We start from the raw sequence: 21,485 nt of genomic DNA on the forward strand, positions 1-21,485 counted from the left end.
ATCCAGGGAATTTTGGAAAATTAAAACCTATGCATTAACTATCTCAATGGCAACTTCAAGTTCCCGAAGTTGTAGTGCATCAGAACCCAGGGATTTGTCAGCTCACCACTCCCAACAGTTTGCCCAGTACCACTTGGTGATTGTATTTTTTTGAGTTTCTCCCTCCCTTCCATTTCCTAATTTATAGCGATTTTACTTTTATCATCTGTGGTGAAAACTGATGCAAAATACCCATTTGATTCATCTGCCATCTTCAATTTTCTCTTCATTCCCCAGACTCGCTTTTTCCAGGTTCAGCACTCACTTTGTTAACTTTTTTCTAAATATCCATGCAAATGCTTACTATCTGTTTTATATTTCCAGCTGGCTTTCTCCCATACTCTTAATTTTTCCCTCGTTAATAATCTTCAAGTCATTCTTTGCTGTTTTTTAGATTCTGTCCACTCTCTGACCTGCCATCCATCCTTGCACAATTATATGCTTTTTCTTTAAGTTTGCCTTTAGCTTTCTTAGCTAACCATGTACTCCCCTTGGAATTTTTCTTTCTCATTGGAATTCTGTGTATTCTGAAATATCCCTTTATGTCTGCTCCTGCACCTCAACGGACCTATTGCTTAAACTAATTTCAGTAAGTAGTCTCACAATTCTAGGATAAAGTCCAACAGGTTTATTTGGTAGCACAAGCTTTTGGAGTGTTGGCCCTTCATCAGGTGAGTGAAGAGTTCGGTTCACAAACAGGGCGTATAGAGACACAAACTCAATTACAAGATAATGGTTGGAATGCGAGTCTTAATAGGTAGTCAAGTATTTACAGGTGCAGACAATGCGAGTGCAGAGAGGGTTAAGCACAGGTTAAAGAGGTGTGTATTGTCTCAAACCAGGACAGTTAGTAAGATTTTGCAAGCCCAGGCAAGTCGTGGAGGTTACAGATAGTGTGACCTGAACCCAAGATCCCGGTTGAGGCCGTCCTCGTGTGCGGAACTTGGCTATCAGTTTCTGCTCAGTGATTCTGCATTGTCATGTGTCGTGAAGGCTGCCTTGGAGAACGCTTAGCCGAAGATCGGAGGCTGAATGCCCTTGACTGCTGAAGTGTTTCCCGACAGGAAGGAAGCACTCCTGCCTGGTAATTGTTGAGCAGTGTCCATTCACCCGTTGTCGTAGCGCCTGCATGGTCTCGCCAATGTATCATGCCTCGGGGCATCCTTTCCTGCAGCGTATCAGATAGACAACGTTGGCCGGGTAACACTTCAGCAGTGAGGATGGCTTCAACCAGGATCTTGGGTTCAGCTCACACTATCTGTAACCCCCATGACTTGCCTGGGCTTGCAAAATCTCACTAACTGTCCTGGCTGGAGACAATTCACACCTCTTTAACCTGTGCTGAACCCTCTCTGCACTCGCGTTGTCTGCACCTGTAAAGACTTGATTACCTGTAAAGACTCACATTCCAACCACTATCTTGTAATTGAACCTGTGTCTATATATGCCTTGTTTGTGAACCGAACTCTTCACTCACCTACCTGATGAAGGAGCAATGCTCCGAAAGCTCGTGCTACCAAATAAACCTGTTGGACTTTAACCTGGTGTTGTGAGATTACTTACTGTGCCTACCCCAGTCCAACGCGGCAACTCACATCATTTAAACTAATTTGCCACTTCATTTTAGCATCTTGAACTTGTGCCTACGAGTTATATCCGTTAGGGGTGTCATGATAGATGAGGAAAAACGGCAGTGTGGTGTCTACCTCAAGTCACACAATATTGCTGCACAAGTACTTTCTGGCACAGTTGAAGCTGAATGTTCCTCTCTGTAATGGAGCTGTTAATGGAGTTGCTGCATGTTGTCTAACATCCCTTTCATCTATGGTGGCTGGTTGGTTTGCATCATATTCAGTTATTTGGGTACTGCTAGTGAGTTCTAGAGTGGTGGATGTTGTGGGGTGGGGGAGGAGTTGTAGTTGTCTGCAGTCACATTGCAGTCTTTCACTGACATTGATTTGTTATGAGTAACTACTGTCTTTGCTCTTTCTTGGGTTTTAGAAAACATTGTACACCCAGAATGCACCATTCCATGTGGTAATAACCAGTTACCAGCTGGTAGTTCAGGATGTGAAGTATTTCCAACGGGTGAAGTGGCAGTACATGGTGCTGGACGAGGCCCAAGCACTCAAAAGCAGTTCCAGGTAAACCTGTCTAATCAGGATCCTCACATTGATCAGCTTCTGACCTGTGGAGCTGGATGGCAGGTGTTGACAGCAATGCTGTGGAGGGGGTGAATAGCAGGTATACAGCTAGGGGGGGAGGGGAGGGGTGGGGGCAGGTATACAACTGGGATCTGCAGATGTTGACAGCAGTGCTAGAGAGGCAGATGTGCAGGTTTCATTGTCATTCATTAGTACAGCACCCTCTGTTAACGCAAAGGCAGTTACTCCCAATTCCTGCAATTTGACACGGCTAACTACACAGCACTTTGCTCAAGCAGAGGTCCCTGAACTTTACTATCCTGGCACTGCTGAAGTTGTATCTTAACCCATGTAACATTGGGTGCCCATTTACATTATGGTATCACTGGCCAAAGCATTGGAATGCCTTCTAAATCCTAATCCCAAGAAAGTATTTCCACATGTGCCAGGCTGACATTCCCACCTGCTTTTGGGAAACTTCTTTCCAACTGACATTGATGCCGAACTAACTGTATCTTAAGGTGAACAGTATTGAGACACAATATATTCTGTTACTTGCAACCTGAAAAAGAGGTATGGGAAGAGCATGGGAGTGTGACGTTGAGTTAGAGGATCAGTCATGATCATATTGAATGGCAGAACAGGCTCGAAGGGCCAGATGGCCTACTTTTTTTTATGTTTCTATCTGGTTTTTTTTTGTATATTCCTCATATCTTGATTGTTTTGAAGGAGTAGGAAGGATTTGATTTGCTGGGGCACGGTTCCACTAATGGATTCTCCCAGGCAGTTATATAAACTGGCTGCACTACTATACGTTATTTTCAGTTTTCTGAGTTCTTCCTTTCTTTGTGCAGTGTTCGTTGGAAGATTTTGCTACAATTTCAGTGCCGAAACCGGCTGCTGCTGACGGGGACCCCCATTCAGAACACTATGGCTGAGGTCAGTAAGTTAATGTACCCTCCACGGGAGCACTGTAATATCACAGGTACTCATAAGCAACTGTACCTAAGAAATGTAAGTAGGAAAAATCAATTTGTGGAGAAATTATTTTGCCCTCCTGTGTAGGGCACCGAGCAATTTGTGCTTTGTTTTTCTCTTTTTTTTATACTAATGTTATGCAAGGATAGATCGAGTACGTAGAAGCAGACTTGTTCCAGTGGCTGAGGGGTCTAGAATGAGGAATCATGAATATAGTGATCCTGATTGCTTTGGGACTGCGATCCTTTTTGTGTGTACCACTCTGTCCTCGCTGTGTTTTTCTGCTCACCTGGTGGCCCTTGCCTGTCCCAAACACACACACCTCCTTGCAGAGGTACAAATCAGTCCAATTAAGTTCCATTTTAAACGTGGTACTTCCTTTTGCTACTGAGCTCCTTTTTGCTAATATGTGTGCTATTAAGTGGATGAAGTTGGAGAATTTCTATTTGGAAAGCAGTATATTTTAGTATTGGAACTATGGCAGAAAATGAGTATCATGGGTGCTAATATTTGTTGTGCATCATGTCTGTTGGGGTGGAAGGGTCTGTGATAAATAAGTAATTTTTCTGGACTGTTGTGTAAAGCGCTTTTCCTGTTGTATTGATGTATTCACAGTTATATTGTTTTTCACCTTAGCTGTGGGCACTGCTACATTTTATCATGCCAACACTCTTTGATTCTCATGATGAATTCAACGAATGGTTTTCCAAAGATATCGAAAGCCACGCTGAGAACAAATCTGCCATCGATGAGAGTAAGTACTGTTTTGCAATATTTAGTACTATTTTATTAATTGAGTTTTCTTGCCTATGGGCTTTCCTCTGCCTGCACCTCTTTCTACTGGCATGTCTGAAATAAAGACACTCTGCACTTCACTCAACAGATCTGTCTGGGACTGTGCACTCAGCCTGCACATCTCTATAATGACCTGTTTGGAATCATTACCCTCAGTTTGTATCTTTTTATCCCCTTACCTGCCTGGAATCTATGCCCTCTTTCTCCATCTCTCAAGTGACATGTCTGTAGACTATTTTTTTAACCCTTTGGGAAAAATTGTTCTCCTATTTTCATTTTTACAAACTTTTTCCATATATGTCTAGAAAAAAACTAATGAAGCGAGAACACGTGTAGAATTGGAGATGAACACACTGCCAGAATTAGAGAGGCATTTATCTTAGGAACAGTATTTATTAGGATCAACAATATATCAAAAAGTTCCCCAACCCAACCCTTTATAACTGATTTTTTAAAAAATCATTCAGCTCTATTCTCACTATAATCCCCCACTAGATGTCTGTTAACTCCACTTGTACTGTCAGCTTCAAGATGCTTTCTTAGTAACTTATTTCACATCTCCGTTCTCTGGGTGAAAAATCCTGTGACTTCTCTTCTGATGCCTGGTTTTACTTTGAACCTGTCAAACTCTGCACAGAGTGGTGGGGATAGAAGTTCCTTCTGTCCCAGCAGTGGCTCTCAGATTGGCGAGATTAATATTGAGTGTTCCTTCCTGATGCTGTGGGCAGTTGTGATGATAGGGCAGTGCTGTTTGTTCCTCTTCAATTTTATTCCAGCACTCCTATGAAGGTGTTACATATTTTTGAAGTTGTTTTTTGGCCAGCTGTTGTGTGACGAGCCCTGTTTCCCTGACTTGGTGGGAATGGGGTTAGTTCTGTGCTCTGTGCCACCCACTGATCGGACCATATGTTGGTGAAAATATTCGCTTACTGAGTGAGCACCTGACTACAGTGGGTTGTACTGAGAATGGGACCAGTGCCAAATGTAGCTAATCCAGTTGTTTCTCCCTATCCCTTATTTTGTAGACCAGCTGTCACGTCTGCACATGATTCTCAAGCCTTTCATGTTGAGGAGGATCAAAAAGGATGTGGAGAATGAACTCTCTGATAAGGTAAGGTTAGGCAGCATTCTTTCCCCGCTAGTCATTCTAGCTGTGTGCGCTATTTTGGCCACCTGTAATCCACTAACCACCTGGAATGATGAGCTCCACAAGCAATCAGCTCAGTTTGTTCTGGCGGTTCTTTCCCCATGCGCTGTTGGTGCTGATTCACACTTGCTCCAAATCACAACACCACAGTTGGCCACAATTGTTCATATACTAGCCCAAATTACACAAACTAGCCGCCAATCCATTGACTCTATCTTCACTTCCCACTGTCTTGGAAAAGCAGCCTAATTAAGGACCCTACGTACCCCGGACATTCTCTCTTCCACCACCTTCCATCGAGAAAAAGTTACAAAAGTCTGAGGTCACGTACCAACCAACTCAAGAACAGCTTCGCCCCTGCTGCCATCAGACTTTTGAATGGACCTACCTTGCACTAAGTTGATCTTTCTGTACACCCTAGCTATGACTGTAACACTACATTCTGCACTCCTTTCCTTCTCTATGAACGGTATGCATTGTATAGCATGCAAGAAACAATATTTTTCACTATATACTAATATATGTGACAAAAATAAGTCGAATCAAAATTAATTGTTGATATTAGCCAGTTATTGAGCCGCCTTACAGCTATGGGCCATTCTTTCTTCCTGTAATATTCACAGGTGGTGCTTTTTAGCAAGTTTTGTTTGATTGCTCCCTCCTTGTCTTTGGAACACAGACCTTGTTATACCAACTGTGATTTGCACAGGCTAGGAATTGAGCTGAGGTCTGTACTGTAAGGCAGGGTTGTCAAGCTCCATGTTAATTTTTATTTTTGTTGCAGTAACATTACTGTATCAGAGCTTGGAGGAAGAAATTTTAGAATTTTGCGCTGTTACCTTGGTAACACACATTAAATTGCAGTGTTATAGGAACGGGAGCGGCTGAGTTCCCAAAGCAGCACTGCAGACAGCCTGACATTGTTTTCAACCTGTACTAACAAACGGCATACATATTAATTCTGACCTCTGCAGGGAAGACTGATGCATAGTTTGAAATAGTGCAAATTTTCTGGGTAGTTTTGAAAGTGAAGTTTTATTTTGAGGCTTTGTTGCATTAAGGATGCTGTGTATAAGTCAACAAAATTTTTTTAAAGACATAATCTGCTGATGCATCTATTTTATAAAAATAGTCTTTTACACTATTGTTGTAGCAGGGCTGTGGCATTTTGAGGTGTTTCTCATGTTATTCCTGAGTATCATAAGTATCAGCTTGGTGCAGTGATAGCACAATTGTCTTACTCATGAGAAGGCTATGGGTTGAAGTTCCACTTCAGAAGTTCCAGTAAATCTGAGTGAGACTTCAGTGCAATACAGAAAAGAGTTCTTCATTGCAAGAGTTGCCGTGATTCAGTTGAGAAATTGGATTTGGGCCCACCTGCCTGCTCAGCAAGACGTAAATAGCCCCTTAGGTTTTTCCAAGAGAAAGAGGAAATTCTTCTGATATTTGCGCCCATGTTTCTCCCTCCGCGCAAAATTGGTTTTTCTGCTCTTTCATTTAGTGCTGTGGGATTTTCCCTTGCATGGGGCAGTAGCTTAATGGTAATGTTACTGGAACAGTAATCCAGAGCCCTTCGACTAATACTCCAGAGATGCATGTTCAAATCCCACCCCAGCAGTTGGGGAATTTAAGTTCAGTTAAATAAGAAATCTGGAATAAAATGCTGGTCTCATTAATAATGTAGGGAAGCAATGGCCTAGCGGTATTATCACTAGACTATTAATCCAGAAACTCAGTTAATGTTCTCAGGGCCCGGGTTCAAAACGTGCCACAGCAGATGGTGGAATTTGAATTAGATAAAAAATATCTGAAATTAAGAATCTACTGATGACCATGAAACCATTGTTGATTGTCGGAAAAACCCATCTGGCTCACTAATGTCCTTTAGGAAAGGAAATCTGTCATCCTTGCCTAGTCTGACCTACATGTGACTCCAGAGCATAGCAATGTGGTTGACTTTCAACTTCCCTCTGAAATGGCCTGGCAAGCTACTCAGTTTCAAAGGGCAACTAGGGATGGGTAATAAATGCAGTCAAAACCCATCTGGTTTGTGAATGTCCTTCAGGGAGAAAATCTGCCATCATTACCTGTCCTGGCCTACATGTGACTCTGGACCTACTGCAGTGCAGTGTCTTAAATGTCCTTTGAAATGGCCCAGTAAGCTTTCATTTGTAGGTGGCTCGGGGACAATCGGGGATGTGCGATAAATGCCAATTGCTTGCTTGTGAGTTAATCTCCCAAGATAAATTAAACACAGTTGCTGCATTTGCCTTCATAATATCAGTGATAGAGTTAAATTAATGTAAGGGTGCTCTGGGATGTTCTGAGAATTTGAGTGCAAGTCATTTTTTCCTCCTTGAATGTTGCATAATGGAATGGAGCACCAATGCTCTCATATTTAGTTTCATTTTCATTGAAGTAATACTTGACAGATGTAGGAAGAGTGCTCCACTTTATGCTGGCCTGTGTCCTGCATCATAATATCCCCTAAACCACTGTTCTGCTTGGTTCTCTGTGCAGATTGAGATCCTCATGTACTGCCAGCTGAAAAGCAGACAGAAAATGCTGTACCAGGCTTTGAAGAACAAAATTTCCATTGAAGACCTGCTCCAGTCATCCATGGGAACCACACAGCAGGCCCAAAACACCACCAGCAGCCTCATGAACCTCGTCATGCAGTTCCGCAAGGTCAGTAATCTCCTTTGTACACCACCTTAAGCTTTCCAGATCCCTCTGCTCTCCTATACATCAGAATCTACATCTTCATGCAGTTCCTATCATATTTTGCTGCTGTAAATTCCAATCTCCATATTTGTACTGAACCTATCCATGTGAACTAATGCCATCATTAGGCAAGATGGGTGGAATTTACGGGGCAGTTTCATTATAAATTTCAACATAGAAATTATATCGAAGATATTAAAGTAAGGGCAAAATGTTTGGCTAAAATGGGAATTTAACAAGCCACAATTCTGGTTTCTGGCAGTGTAACAGCCCACAATTTTGGCAGGGTGTTGGGGGGTGCTTACATGGGTTTATCTGGAATCATTTATTTTGCAATCCATAGAGTGTTGAAGGAGAGGAACTACAAGACCCAAACAATATCCTTGGATCAAGGACCCTGGCTATTTCCGTTTTTCTTCTGAGTTGAACTAGTTCAGCACAGATGGGGGATTAGCGGCTTTCCCCAGTAATCCATCAGGGAATGAGTACAGACCAGGATTTGGGGCGTTCACTCAGTAAACCATCAGAACCTAGGCACTGAAAGTGATCTCTGCTTTCGCCAATAAAACGTCAAGAAATCAGAACAGACCAAGGGACAGGAGCTTTACACACTTGTATGAATGAAAGAATATTTTATTCATGTATGCAGGTGCATCTATGAATTTCTGTATCAACAAATTGGATAGTTGTGATTGTTATGAACTTGTGTTCATGTTCTGTGACAGTTCCGGTTTCTTTCTCTGTTCCAGGTCTGTAACCATCCGGAACTGTTTGAGCGGCAAGAGACTAAATCACCTTTCCATATGTCTCTGAAACCGTACAACATTCCCAAACTTATTTACAGGGATGGACAAATCAATCACTTCAATCATTGTCGCAACAGGTCAGCAAGCAACAGATCCACAATTATCTCTTCCGTACTTCATGGAAAAGTTACTGCTTTTAAAAAAAATGTTTTTCCCACTAAATGTTCAAAGGTTTATTACCAAACTTTGACTGTTGTTGAAGCAGGAGTTGTTTAATTACAATATCTGCTGCCACATCAACAATTTGTTGTCGTCTTACAAAATATTTTGGATTTTTTGGCCTCTCCAAAACACAGTGCCAGTTAATCTCAAAGTAGACTGTCCCTCTGGTAGATTGGATGTTGAGAGGGAGCTGAGGTTTGAAATGGCAAGTGATCCATTCCCCTGCACGCACATTTCAGGCTTCTGAGTGACAATATTAGTACCTGAAGGTCCTCACTGTCCTTGGAGCACTAGTTTCCCATCGTAGTCATCCTGTGGTCTTCCTGAGTGACATTACCAATTCATGCCAGTTTTATGCTCTGTGTTCATCCTCTGAGACTGTCCAAGACAGCTTCACGTTGAATCCATAAAACCCCAATCGGAGCGACTATCTGTCTGGGCTGGATTTGAAACCTAGTCCCAGCTATGGGAAGCCGACGTCTAATCCAGAATGCTGTTGGCATTGACTTTTCTGTGGCTGTGATGAAAGCTCTTGCATATCCACAGAAGTATCTGAATAGGAGATTGTGAATTTGCCTATTTGTAGGGGGATGATGGGGAATTATGTTTCAGAGTGTTGTGTCTCTTACAGAGGCATCTGGGTTGGCTATTCAGTGCTGGTGTTTACCAAGCCTTGTGTAGATGGTTCCTTTATTTTTCATTGATCTCCCTCTTTGATTTAGGTGGTTACGAGTCATTCTGTCCCCCTTCTCCCCAGCCCACATCCATCAGTCTCTCTTCCATAGAAAAGGTAAGGACTTTAGTTAGTGTTTTCCACGTTTTTGCCCAGTTATTGGGTGCCAAACTTCTAAAGAGAGATTTTTTTCTCACCCAGGTAACGATGAAGGAAGTTGTTTTTCTTTTCTGCGATTCATTGATGTGTCGCCCTCTGAAATGTCAAATGTGATGCTTCAAGGGATGCTTGCAAGGTGAGTGCTGTTGGTATGAGACTAAAGTGCATGTGTCTAAAATTCAGTCGGGAAGCTTGTCCTCTTGTACCAAGTGTATCTGGTGTCCAAATTATGAAGGTAGATGAATGGGACAAAGATCAAAACTACTCTTGTGGAGGATAAACACCAAAATGGGAATAGGTTGATGATGTCACTCCACTGAGGAAATATAAAATATACCTGAAATACTGTCCCTTTTAAAGATGCATGGTGTGGGTGACCAGGTGATAACAGATGGAAAAGGCCATTGATTCATCAGAAAGTGCTTCTCAAGTCAGTGAAAGTAATTGAGTCATTGGATGGGCAGAAATTTGATGATAGAGGAAGTGTTAGATAGATTGTCTGTACTTAAAAGTTGAAAAGGCACCTGGACTGGATGAGTCACCTCGACCTGATGAGTTACACCCATGGATATTTGGGAAGCAAGGGTGGAAATTGTCAACACACAGACAATCTGCCATGAGAATCAGAGGTGGTGCCAGAGGACTGGAGAATTGCAAATGTCACACTTTTTTGTTCAAGAAATGGTGCAAGGACAAACCCAGTAGCGGCATGCCATTAAGTTTAACATCAATGGTGGAAAAGTGTTTCGAAACAATCTGAACATGCAGAATAGGAGCAGAAGCAGGCCATTCAGCCCCTTGAGTCTGCTCAGCTATTCACCAAGCTCATGGCTGATCTGTTTGTGCTGAGTTCCCCATATACCCCCAATAACCTTTGATTCCCTTGCCCAACATGAATCTTATCTATCTCTGCCTTAAAAATATTCAGTGATGCTGCTTCCACCACTTTCTGAGGCAGTATGTTCCAGTAATTCGGAACAAAATTAACAGTCACTTGGGCAAATATGGATGAATTAAGGAAGTCCAACACCGAATTGTTAAAAGCAAATTGTGTTTGAGCATTTTTGATGAGGTAACAGAGGATTGATGAAGGTTGATGTGGTGCACATGGACTTCCAAAGGCATTTGATAAAGTGCCATACAATGGCCTTGTCAGTAAAGTCGGTGCCCATGGGATAAAAGGGACAATGGCAGCATGGATATGAAATTTGCTAAGTGATAGTTTTACGGACTGGAGGTAGGTATACAGTGGAGTTTCCTGGAGTCAGTATTAAGATCTGTTTTCCTGATGTCTGTTGATAATCTTTGGTGCAGGACATAATTTCAAAATTTATTGATGATACAAAACTTGGAAGTGTTGCCAAACTGTGAGCAGAATGGTACTAAGTTACAAGAGGGCATAGACAGGCTGGTGGAATGAGCAGAGAAGTGTACAGTAATTAATTTTGTAGGAAGATTAAGAAAGGCAAAGTGAGCAGAAGGATCTGGGGGTAAATATGCATAAATCACTGAAGGTAGCAGGGCAACTTGAGGAAGCAGCTAATAAAGCAAACGGGGCTTTATAAATAGAATGAAAGCAAATTACTGCGGATGCTGGAATCTGAAACCAAAAGAGAAAACGCTGGAAAATCTCAGCAGGTCTGGCAGCATCTGTAAGGAGAGAAAAGAGCTGACGTTTTGAGTCCAGATGACCCTTTGTCAATGCTTTAACAAAGGGTTATCTGGACTCAAAACGTCAGTGCTTTTCTCTCCTTACAGATGCCGCTAGACTGGCTGACATTTTCCAGTGTTTTCTCTTGTGCTTTATAAAAAGGGGTATCAAGTACAAAAACAAATAAGTTGTGATAACCTGGATTAAAAATAAAACTTGTTTGCTTCCACTGGAGTTTTGTGTCAATTCTGGGCACCACAATTTGGGAGGTATGTGAAGGAATTATAGAGGGTACAGAAAAGCTTCAACTGACTGAACTTCAGTCATGTAGATAGATTGGAGAAGCTGTAGCTGTTGTTCTTGGAGAAGAGAAGATTAAGTTTAGTGGAGGCAGATTCAATTATTGTTTTCTAAAGAGAATTAGACCATTATCTGAAAATTTAAAAATTGCAAGGCCATACGAAGAAGGATCAGAGTGGGACGAGGCGAGTTACTCTTGCAGGGAGCTGGCATGAGCACAATGAGCTGAATGATATCCTGTGCGATCACCATTTTGAATGTATGTCTGAAATACATTGCCAAGTCTCACCAGAAGCTGGCTCCTGAAATGAGCCGTCTCCTGGAACAGATAGCACAGCATTGATGTGGGAGATTCTCAATTAGTCTTGCTTCTCTCCTTATTTAAGACCCTCCTTTTAAAAAAAACAATCTCTTTAACTAAGCTTTTTTTTAACCACTCTAACCTATGTTGATTTGTCAGCTTACACTACTCTGAAGCACCATGGGACTTAAATGCAGGTTATTGTTACTGAAGAGTCTATCCTACCAGCCTTGCTCCAAAATTATTTTGGTCTTCATCCTGAACTCTGTAAAACTGCTGTGTAATTGCTCTGTTCCCACCCCTCCTGGTGTGTAAGAAGATCTTCCCTTCTCTGTACAGGAGGCTGCAAGGCACCTGTTTGAGGAGTTATTGTAGTCATCTGTTGCTAGATGGTGCTGATTGGGAATAATTGTACCACATACTCAACCTCTCGCATGATCAAAGCAAACAGGGATTTGAACCGAGCCTGCTGGTTATTTTTGATTATTTCCTGGATTATTTGTTTCCTGTGTGGACCTTGATAGGACATGTTCATTCCAAACAACGTTCCAACAGCATTCCCATTACCCTCAGCCACAAATCAGCTTGACTGTTATCTTCTGTATAATTGCTGACTGAAGGTTTTAATTACTTTGCTGAGGAGAAAGGTCCAGTGCCTTTGGAGAATGATTGTAAGCACTGGAGGCTGCCTCTGGGTGACCAGTGTTTCGACTGCAGATGGCTCAGTCTATCTACACTAACTGAACAGTTGCAAAGGTTTTCAAGATGGTTATTCTCACAATTGTTCTTTCCCAGACTTTTCTTCCTGTCTCTGACCCGGCTTTGCTTGCAGATGCTTTACTATTTTTGAAATGCTGAGATTTTGGGGTAAGAATGCTGCCCTCTTATAATTAAAGAGGTGGAGATGCCGGCGTTGGACTGGGGCAAACACAGTAAGAGTTTTAACAACACCAGTTTTAATAAACCGTTTAATAAACAGTTTTAATAAACCTGTTGGACTTTTAACTTGGTATTGTTAAAACTCTTACTATAGTAAAAGAGCACAGAGTATTGGTGGAATAATGCACACCGGGTGATCTTTTTATTTTTAGGTTGGCCATACCTTTAAATGCAGTAACTCATTAAAGTATATAATAAAATTCAGGACATCTCAGTGCCACCTTTTCCTCTCCACAGATGGTTAGCTCTTTTTTTATCACAGAAAGCTTCCTACAGGCTTCACCATGCACGCAGTTGGAGAGAGAGTGAGGTGAAGAGGCAACATCTGAACAGCACGGATTTGATCATATGGGTGGATGCCTGCACATCTTTCCCCAACATTCACAGCAGCCAAAGTTTCCAGGTGAGAATGAGAATGAACCAGTCACAAGGTGTTTCCAGGTTTTAAAACATCCGAGTTGAATCAGAACTACTATTAGATGAGATGCACAGTGGGGCTCAAACTGTTTGCCTGAGCACAATGTTATCAGAGGAAAGAGGATATCATCTCTTGAGTATTAAATCATTTATTTGATATAAATGCAGCACCAAAGAAGGTTGGTCCATGGGTGATTTCCCTTTTTTATTTGTTCATGGCACATGGGCCTTGCTGTCTAGGCCAGCATTTAATGACAGTCTCTAGCTGTCCTGGTGGTGAGCTGCCGCCTTGTCATCCATGTGGTGTAGATACATTCACAGTACTGTTAGGGTGTTCCAGGACTTTGACCCTGAAAGATCCTGACAGTGAAGGAACTGTAATTTTGTTCCAAGCCAGGATGGTGTATGGCTTGGAGGGAAATTTGTAGGTGGTGGTGTTCCTATGTGTCTGTGACCCTGTCCTTCTAGATGGTAGAGGTTGTGGATTTGGAAGATGCTGAGGAGTGTTGGTGAGTTGGTGTAGTGCATTTTATCAATGTGTACACTTCTATCACTGCGTAGGTGGCAGAGGGGATGAATGTTTAATATATCAGATGAGGTGCCAACTGGGCTCTTTTGTCTTGGACGGTGTTGAGCTTGTTTTGTGTTGTTGTTGAAACTACTCTCATCCAGGCAAGTAGAGTATTCATCACAATTCTGGCTTTGTGCCTTGGCAACAAGCAATTCCTAGTCTCTGACCTGCTCTTGTAGGTACCGAATTTGTGGCTGTCCCAGTTAGGTTTCTCATAGAATCATCGAATTCTTACAGTGCAGGAGGAGGCCATTCAGTCCATCGAGACTGCACCGACTCTCTGACAGAGCATCTCATGCAAGCCCTATCGCCATAACAGTTACATATTTACCCCACTAATCCCCCTAACCTACAAATCTTGGGAGTGCGGAAGGAAACCGGAGCATCAGGAGGAAACCCATGCTCACTTGGAGAGAATGTACAAACTCTACTCAGTCACCTAAGGTTGGAATCGAACCCAGGTCCTGGTGCTGTGAGGCAGTAGTGTTAACCACTATGCCACCCTGTTTCTGTCAATGGTAGCCCCAGGATGATGATAGTGTGGGCCCAACAATGGTAATACCAATAAATGTCATGAGGAGATGGTTAGTTTCTCTCTTGATGGAGATGGTCATTGCCTTGTACTTGTATGGCGCCAGTGTTGTACCACTTATTAATGGGTGCCAGTGTTGTACCACTTATCAGTGTGCGTCCACTCGCATCCAGGCTCGTGCTTCTTGTTTAACGGATGCCGGCTGAATCTTGCAGTTCACGCAGCTAGCATTTGCTGACAGTGCAGTTAGTAAAGGGCATTTCATTTTTTTTAAGGCACAAGATTGAGTGAATCCTGTAATAATGCATTGAGGCACTTCCCTGCTTCAACTGCTTGATGTGATTGAAGTATTTTGTCAGTATTGAATGCCTGAATCCTGAAGGATTTTGTCATCCCATGGTAGTGTATTAGAATGGAGGTTCAAACCTGAGCCTTTCCATTTGTAAAGTCAACTGGAACACATTGGGACAGGGAATGCCCACTGTCCATTTCTTCAATTGGTAACGTACAGACACTCTGCAGTGAATTGTTGTTGAGAATTGCTGTTTTGATGAACAATCTGTTCTGTGTCACAGGATCTTTGTTTTACTGGCTATTGCAAAGCAATAATCAGCCATTCACAGCACCTTGTCCATCGACGGAAATTGGCTACCTCATCCATCCGCCACAGTCAACCCACAGAAATGCCAGCCTTCCTTTATAACAACATACCCAAGGTAAGCATCCAAGTCCATTCACTTGGCTTTCACAGTCACAGGGAGAGCATTGCAAATTGGAAATCATATCTGTTTTGGGAGGTCTGGGAGTCAAGTATTTCACATGAAGATCAATTATCCTAACGACAGATCACCAGAAAATACCTTCTGCACAAATTGCTGTAATAAATGGCTATTTGAGTATTTAGAAATGTTTAATTTATTACACTAAAACAACTCAATGTAACACAAGTATTTTATGGGTTGTCAGATGGACCTGTTGGTTGGTTTACAGTAGCTGTACTTTCAAAGCCCTAGGTCTATAAATAGATAGCATTGTTTGTTTTCTGGGTTGCTGGAGAGTGTTAGATTATTGTGGGGTTTGCTATACCTGTGTAAACAGCCAGCTGTATTATCACTGATTATGTGTATCTCACAGCAACCAACCAGCACAGCGTACTTTCTACATGAGTAGGATGATGGGCATTTTTTCCAAGTTTTTTTGTATGCTTGTTCTCTACTGTTTGCAATGTTTCCTTTATTGCAGTATGGTTTTGTTTGTTTATTCTTGGGATGTGAGTATTGCAGGCAAGGACAGAATTTATTGCCCAATTATATTGCCTTTGTGCAGGTGGTGGCAAACTGCTACTGACCATGTGGTACAGGTGCACCTACAACGCTGCTAGGGAGGGACTTCCAGGATTTTGACCCAGCGATAATTAAGGAATGGTGATATAGTTCCAGATAAGGGTGCTGTGTGACTTGGAGGGAAACTTGCAGGTAATGGTGTCCACCATGTGTCTTGTTTTACTAGGTGGTGAAGGTCGTAGGTTGGAAATTATTGCCAAAGGAGCCCGAGATGCTACAGTGCATTTGTAGATGTTGCCCACTGCAACCACTGTGCGAAGATGGTGGAGTGAGCAGATGTTTCAGGATAGTAGATGGGCTACCAATTAGGCAGTTTGCTTTATCCTGGATACTGTTGAGTTGCACTCATCCAGACAAGTGGGGAGTATTCTATCACATTTCTGCATTGTCTTTGTGTAGGGCTTGGGAGACATGAGGTGAATTTCCAGCCTCTAACCTACTCTTACAGCCACGGGCTCGTGTGGGCTCGCACCCTCTCACTCATTCTTCAGTCCCATTTCAGGACATTATTTTAGCTTAAAGGAGACTGTTTAAAATGTAATCACCTTATATATAACATGTCGCATTCCAACACTCTTTCTCCCCCTTACCCCTCCATAGAATTGGAAACAGTATTACTGTAGTACTGATTATTTTTTTGTAACACTATCAAAAATATTTAACATTCAGTAAAGGTATTGTTGAAAAGAGGGACATGGTGCTGAAGCTTTCCATCTAGCGTACATCAGGACAAAATGCCAAATTTCAACAATCGCAAGTTATACTCAGGAGAAAAGGGTGCTGATTGGCAAGTTGATTTTGATTAGCTGAGGCTTTGCCATGGAGAAAAAAGCAATGGCTCTCCAAGCTCCTGGGTAAGTCAAAACAGCACAAGGCTTGAGCTTATTCCTTTTTTTGTGTGGAGAACTGGTCCTTTCATATGAAATATATGTCACTTTTACCAAGTATAAATGAGCCACATTATGAGCTTGACTGATTATCTTAAATTTTGTGTCAGCAGGTGCTGCTTAAGTCAGGGAATCTCATCTAATGGTGGGTGTTTTGTTTATGGTTTTGCAAGTGCAGGCTCATTGAATACCTTTTACTCTGCCTATTACAAATAACCAAAAGGAATATGCTGTAGAAAGGAATAAACTCATTAACGATAGTCAGCATGGTTTTGTGAGAGGGAGGTCATGCCTCACGAACCTGGTGGAGTTTTTTGAAGAAGTGACCAGAATGGTTGACGAGGGAAGGGCCGTGGATGTCGTCTATATGGACTTTAGTAAAGCGTTTGACAAAGTCCCTCATGGTAGGCTGGTGAAAAAGGTTGGATCTCATGGGATAAAGGGGGAGGTGGCTAGATGGGTGGAGAACTGGCTTGGTCACAGAAAACAGAGGGTGGTAGTGGAAGGGTCTTTTTCCGGCTGGAGGCCTGTGACTAGTGGTGTTCCGCAGGGCTCTGTATTGGGACCTCTGCTGTTTGTGATTTATATAAATGATCTGGAAGAAGGTGTAACTGGGGTGATCAGTAAGTTTGCGGACGACACAAAATTGGCAGGACTTGCAGATAGTGAGGAGCATTGTCAGAAGCTACAGAAGGATATAGATAGGCTGGAAATTTGGGCAAAGAAATGGCAGATGGAGTTCAATCCTGATAAATGCGAAGTGATGCATTTTGGTAGAAATAATGTAGGGAGGAGCTATACGATAAATGGCAGAACCATACAGGGTGTAGATACGCAGAGGGACCTGGGTGTGCAAGTCCACAGATCCTTGAAGGTGACGTCACAGGTGGAGAAGGTGGTGAAGAAGGCATATGGCATGCTTGCCTTTATAGGACGGGGCATAGAGTATAAAAGTTGGGGTCTGATGTTGCAGATGTATAGAACGTTGGTTTGGCCGCATTTGGAATACTGCGCCCAGTTCTGGTCGCCACACTACCAGAAGGATGTGGAGGCTTTGGAGAGAGTACAGAGGAGGTTTACCAGGATGTTGCCTGGTATGGAGGGGCTTAGTTATGAGGAGAGATTGGGTAAACTGGGGTTGTTCTCCCTGGAAAGACGGAGGATGAGGGGAGACTTAATAGAGGTGTATAAAATTATGAAAAGCATAGATAGGGTGAACGGTGGGAAGCTTTTTCCCAGGTCGGTGGTGACGTTCACGAGGGGTCATAGGTTCAAGGTGAAGGGGGGGGAGGTTTAACACAGATATCAGAAGGACATATTTTACACAGAGGGTGGTGGGGGCCTGGAATGCGCTGCCAGGCAAGGTGGTGGAGGCGGACACACTGGGAACGTTTAAGACTTATCTAGACAGCCATATGAACGGAGTGGGAATGGAGGGATACAAAAGAATGGTCTAGTTTGGACCAGGGAGCGGCACGGGCTTGGAGGGCCGAAGGGCCTGTTCCTGTGCTGTATTGTTCTTTGTTTGATTCAATTAGCTAGTCTCTGGGACATATGGCCTATATTTCTGGCATTGCACCAACATTGAAGTTCATGCACAACACTCATTTGTGAGGAAGGCAGAATGTTTTTTTTGGATTGACAGCAGCGGATCATTGTTTGTTGTGTATCACGCAAACTCGCGTATGGGTCAAAGGCTGCCACTTTACCACTTGAAAGGCACCCGGTATATCTTAAGTTAATCTGCGAAGTATCTCAATTTGAACAACAGGTGAAGCAACATGTATCACTTTGCAGTGGCGACGTGAGTGGTACTTTCCACTGACAGAATACTGCGAACAGTCCAAAAAGATGTTCTGCCTCCCACATAATTGGGCAGCATTGTGTTTCAGTGCCAACGAGATGCACGTTATGGAGGCCCAGTGATTGGTTGATCAAATCAAACATCATATTCCTTTGATTGTTCACAGTAGGTGGAGTACAAGTTACGCAACCAGCAGTGCTTGCGAACTCGAAACAAAATGCCTACGTTAGATGTGTTTCCTCGAGTGGGAAGCACTTGCTGAACAACCTGAATGTGATAATAGCTCCACACTCGACCAATTCAAGATAATCAGTCAAGTTCTTAGTATTATTCATTTATGCTTGCTCGAAGCAACCCACATTCGCATCCAAGGATCCCTTCCCTGCAAACAAAAGGAAAATGTTCAAGCCTTGCGCCTTTTCTGAATTATCGGGTAGCTTATAGTTCCCTGTTGCTGCTTTCATGCAATGCCTTGACCAACCAGAGTTGACTTGCTAACAAACTAACACCTTTGTCCCCTGTAGTCCTCGTTTGGAATTTGGCACCCTTGTGTTTGTCCTGATGAGTGCAGGACAAAACTCTCCATCAACATGTCTCTCTTCAGCAATATTTAAGTTCTAAGCGACCAAACAACTAACAGTTAAGATGGTACTCTTTCACCATATAATGTTGCTAAGACAAAATCTTTAAGGTTTAACCTGTAACCGTCACCTGATTGTCTCTGGGCAGAAGTTAGTATGATTTTACTATTCCGAATTTCAGGGCATTCAGTTTTTCCTTGCCTTAAGTCTTAAATTAGTAACAACACATTGCACCTTCAGTAAACTGGCATCTCTGTCCACTTCACCAGTATGCCTATGATGGCCTGCAGTTGTCCATGTTCACTATTAGAAGCATATGTCTGATATCATTCCTCTTTCACTTCTGTCTAAATCGGTGTCTGTGTGTGATTCCTCTGGGTGCTCCAGTTTCCTTCCACAGTCCAAAGATGTGCAGGTTTGTTGGATTGGCCCTTAGTGTTCCAAGATGTATAGGTTAGGGGGATTATTGGACGAAATATGTGGGGTTATGAAGATGGGCGAGAGGTGGGCCTGGTTAAAGTACTCTGTCTGAGAATCAGTGCAGACTCAATGGGCTGAATGACCTCCTTCCACACTGTGGCGATTCTATGAGATGGGAGATTTTAGCTAGATTAATGAAGCTGGGGTTGTTGTGCTTGAAGCAAAGGCGATTGAGGAGAGTTGTACAAGATCATCACAGATTTGGATAAGATGAACAACAGAAAGCTGCCCCATTACCTGATGGCACTCAGACTCTGACGCATGTTTAAAGTTTTGGGCAAATGTTGCAGGGGAATGTGAGAAGGAACATTCTAACTCTGTGAATGGTAATGACTTGGAAGTTTATGCCGTGAGGGTGGTAGAAGCTGAAACAATGGCAACTTGAAGGAAATAAACTTGCAGGACAGAATGGCGATAGAACAAAAGAATGTGACTTGACTGGATTGCTTCATGGAGACACAGCATGGACTCTGGACTAAATGATCTCCTGTGTTGTAAATGACTCTCCTACTCTGAGCCTTGCTCATGTCCTTTTTGTTTCTCCTCTTCTCAGTTTTCTATGTCACAGTTCTTTACTGTAATTCACCCTCCTTCCCAAATTTTTCTTGCATACCTCTTATTTTTCAACCTAATTTTTGCTAGGATGTTTACAGCTCTGTTACCTTTAACCTATCCTCTTTCCTGCTAGTTGGAAGATATTTAAGCTCTATTGGAATAATGTTATGCTTAAATCTCTTGCACTGCTGCTCCACTATTTGCTGTGGCATTTTTGCAGCTTCTTATTCTGGGTTGGGTCCTCTTTGATCCCGTGCAACTCATTCACACACACATGAAATACAGTTAGTTATGTAGGGTTACAGCAAGATTCTTTAATAGCAAATTAGATGTATGGCAAAACATCTGTTTTTGGTGGTGCGCTGGTTGAGAATAATGTTGGTAAGGCACCAGGAAAACAAAGTACTCATCCTTAATGTAGTATCATGGGATCCTGAACTATCAAAATCAAAGAATCCCAACAGTGCAGAAGGAGGCCATTCAGCCCATCGAGTCTGCACTGACCACAATCCCACCCAGGCCCTATTCCCATAACCCCACATATTTACCTTGCTAATCCCCTGACGCCTAGGGTCAATTTAGCATGGCCAATCAAACTAACCTGGGTCCCTGACGTTGTGAGACAGCAGTGCTAGCCACCGTGCCGCCAGAGAAGAGGCTGAGAGAGGCCCTCTCCCTACTGCTTAGCAGTTATCTCAGCATTTGAATTCAACATTAAAGCAGATCTGGTGTGTATGGGACTTCGATCAGGATCTTGTTTTTATTTGCACAGGGGAACTCGACTATTTGTTTGTAGTCTGAGCAGGATGGGTTATTGCAAAATTGCAGGTCACCTGGATATTGCTCATAACATAGAAGTGCGGATATCAGCTTGTGGCACTGCTCAGCAGTTGTAGTTTGTGTCAAGGAAGAGGCAGTTCAGTTTCAGTGACTTATTGTCCAAGGCAAAGCTGCCTACTATCAGTTTACAGAGGGCAAAAGTTGTATCGACCTTGAAGTAAATAGCTTGAATTACATGGCCTGGTGAGTCAGTGCTGAACTTCAGTCCATGAACTCCAGTCACCTCATTATCAGGAGGTACTAGAACCACATGCTGACATAAAGTGCTGATTTTCTGTCATGCTGTCCTCAAGAGATCATTAACCCAGTTCCAGTCAGTTGTCTAGTAATTACTGTCATTGTCTGAAATGAAAGAAAGCTTATAGAATAGATTAGCATCTTAGTCAGAGTTTACAGGCAGCAATCAAGTCCAGGTGCTATCGACCACAGCATCTGCGAAGAGAAAGGGATGAGAGGGGGCAGGTTTTGGTGATAATGGAAACTGGCTGCACTTCAGTGTTTGCATTTCCTGCCCATCATGTTAAATATTTGCTGCGTGTATACGGGCTGTGTTTGCTCAGCAGTTTGTTCTTTGGCAGGATTAGTTGTGAAGGGCCCAGCCATCCATCTGCAGCAATATGATAAACCAAAACTTGAAACTTGGCCAGGAGGCGATGA

General features: G+C 42.7%; 1 protein-coding gene across 5 annotated transcripts in view; it reads left to right on the forward strand.

The window, feature by feature from the left end:
- The window catches only part of ino80 (INO80 complex ATPase subunit), a 215,755-nt gene that overhangs the window by 99,608 nt on the left and 94,662 nt on the right, over positions 1 to 21,485 (forward strand). For all 5 annotated transcript variants that reach the window (XM_078233564.1, XM_078233565.1, XM_078233561.1 and 2 more), the window contains 10 exons: positions 2,041 to 2,183; positions 3,038 to 3,122; positions 3,798 to 3,915; positions 4,982 to 5,067; positions 7,624 to 7,791; positions 8,577 to 8,710; positions 9,518 to 9,585; positions 9,670 to 9,763; positions 13,056 to 13,221; positions 14,914 to 15,054. In XM_078233564.1, coding sequence (XP_078089690.1) covers positions 2,041 to 2,183; positions 3,038 to 3,122; positions 3,798 to 3,915; positions 4,982 to 5,067; positions 7,624 to 7,791; positions 8,577 to 8,710; positions 9,518 to 9,585; positions 9,670 to 9,763; positions 13,056 to 13,221; positions 14,914 to 15,054 — 1,203 coding nt within the window. The remainder of the gene's footprint in view (positions 1 to 2,040; positions 2,184 to 3,037; positions 3,123 to 3,797; positions 3,916 to 4,981; positions 5,068 to 7,623; positions 7,792 to 8,576; positions 8,711 to 9,517; positions 9,586 to 9,669; positions 9,764 to 13,055; positions 13,222 to 14,913; positions 15,055 to 21,485) is intronic.

This window comes from Mustelus asterias, chromosome 18 (assembly GCF_964213995.1).
Source record: "Mustelus asterias chromosome 18, sMusAst1.hap1.1, whole genome shotgun sequence".
NCBI lineage: Eukaryota > Metazoa > Chordata > Chondrichthyes > Carcharhiniformes > Triakidae > Mustelus > Mustelus asterias.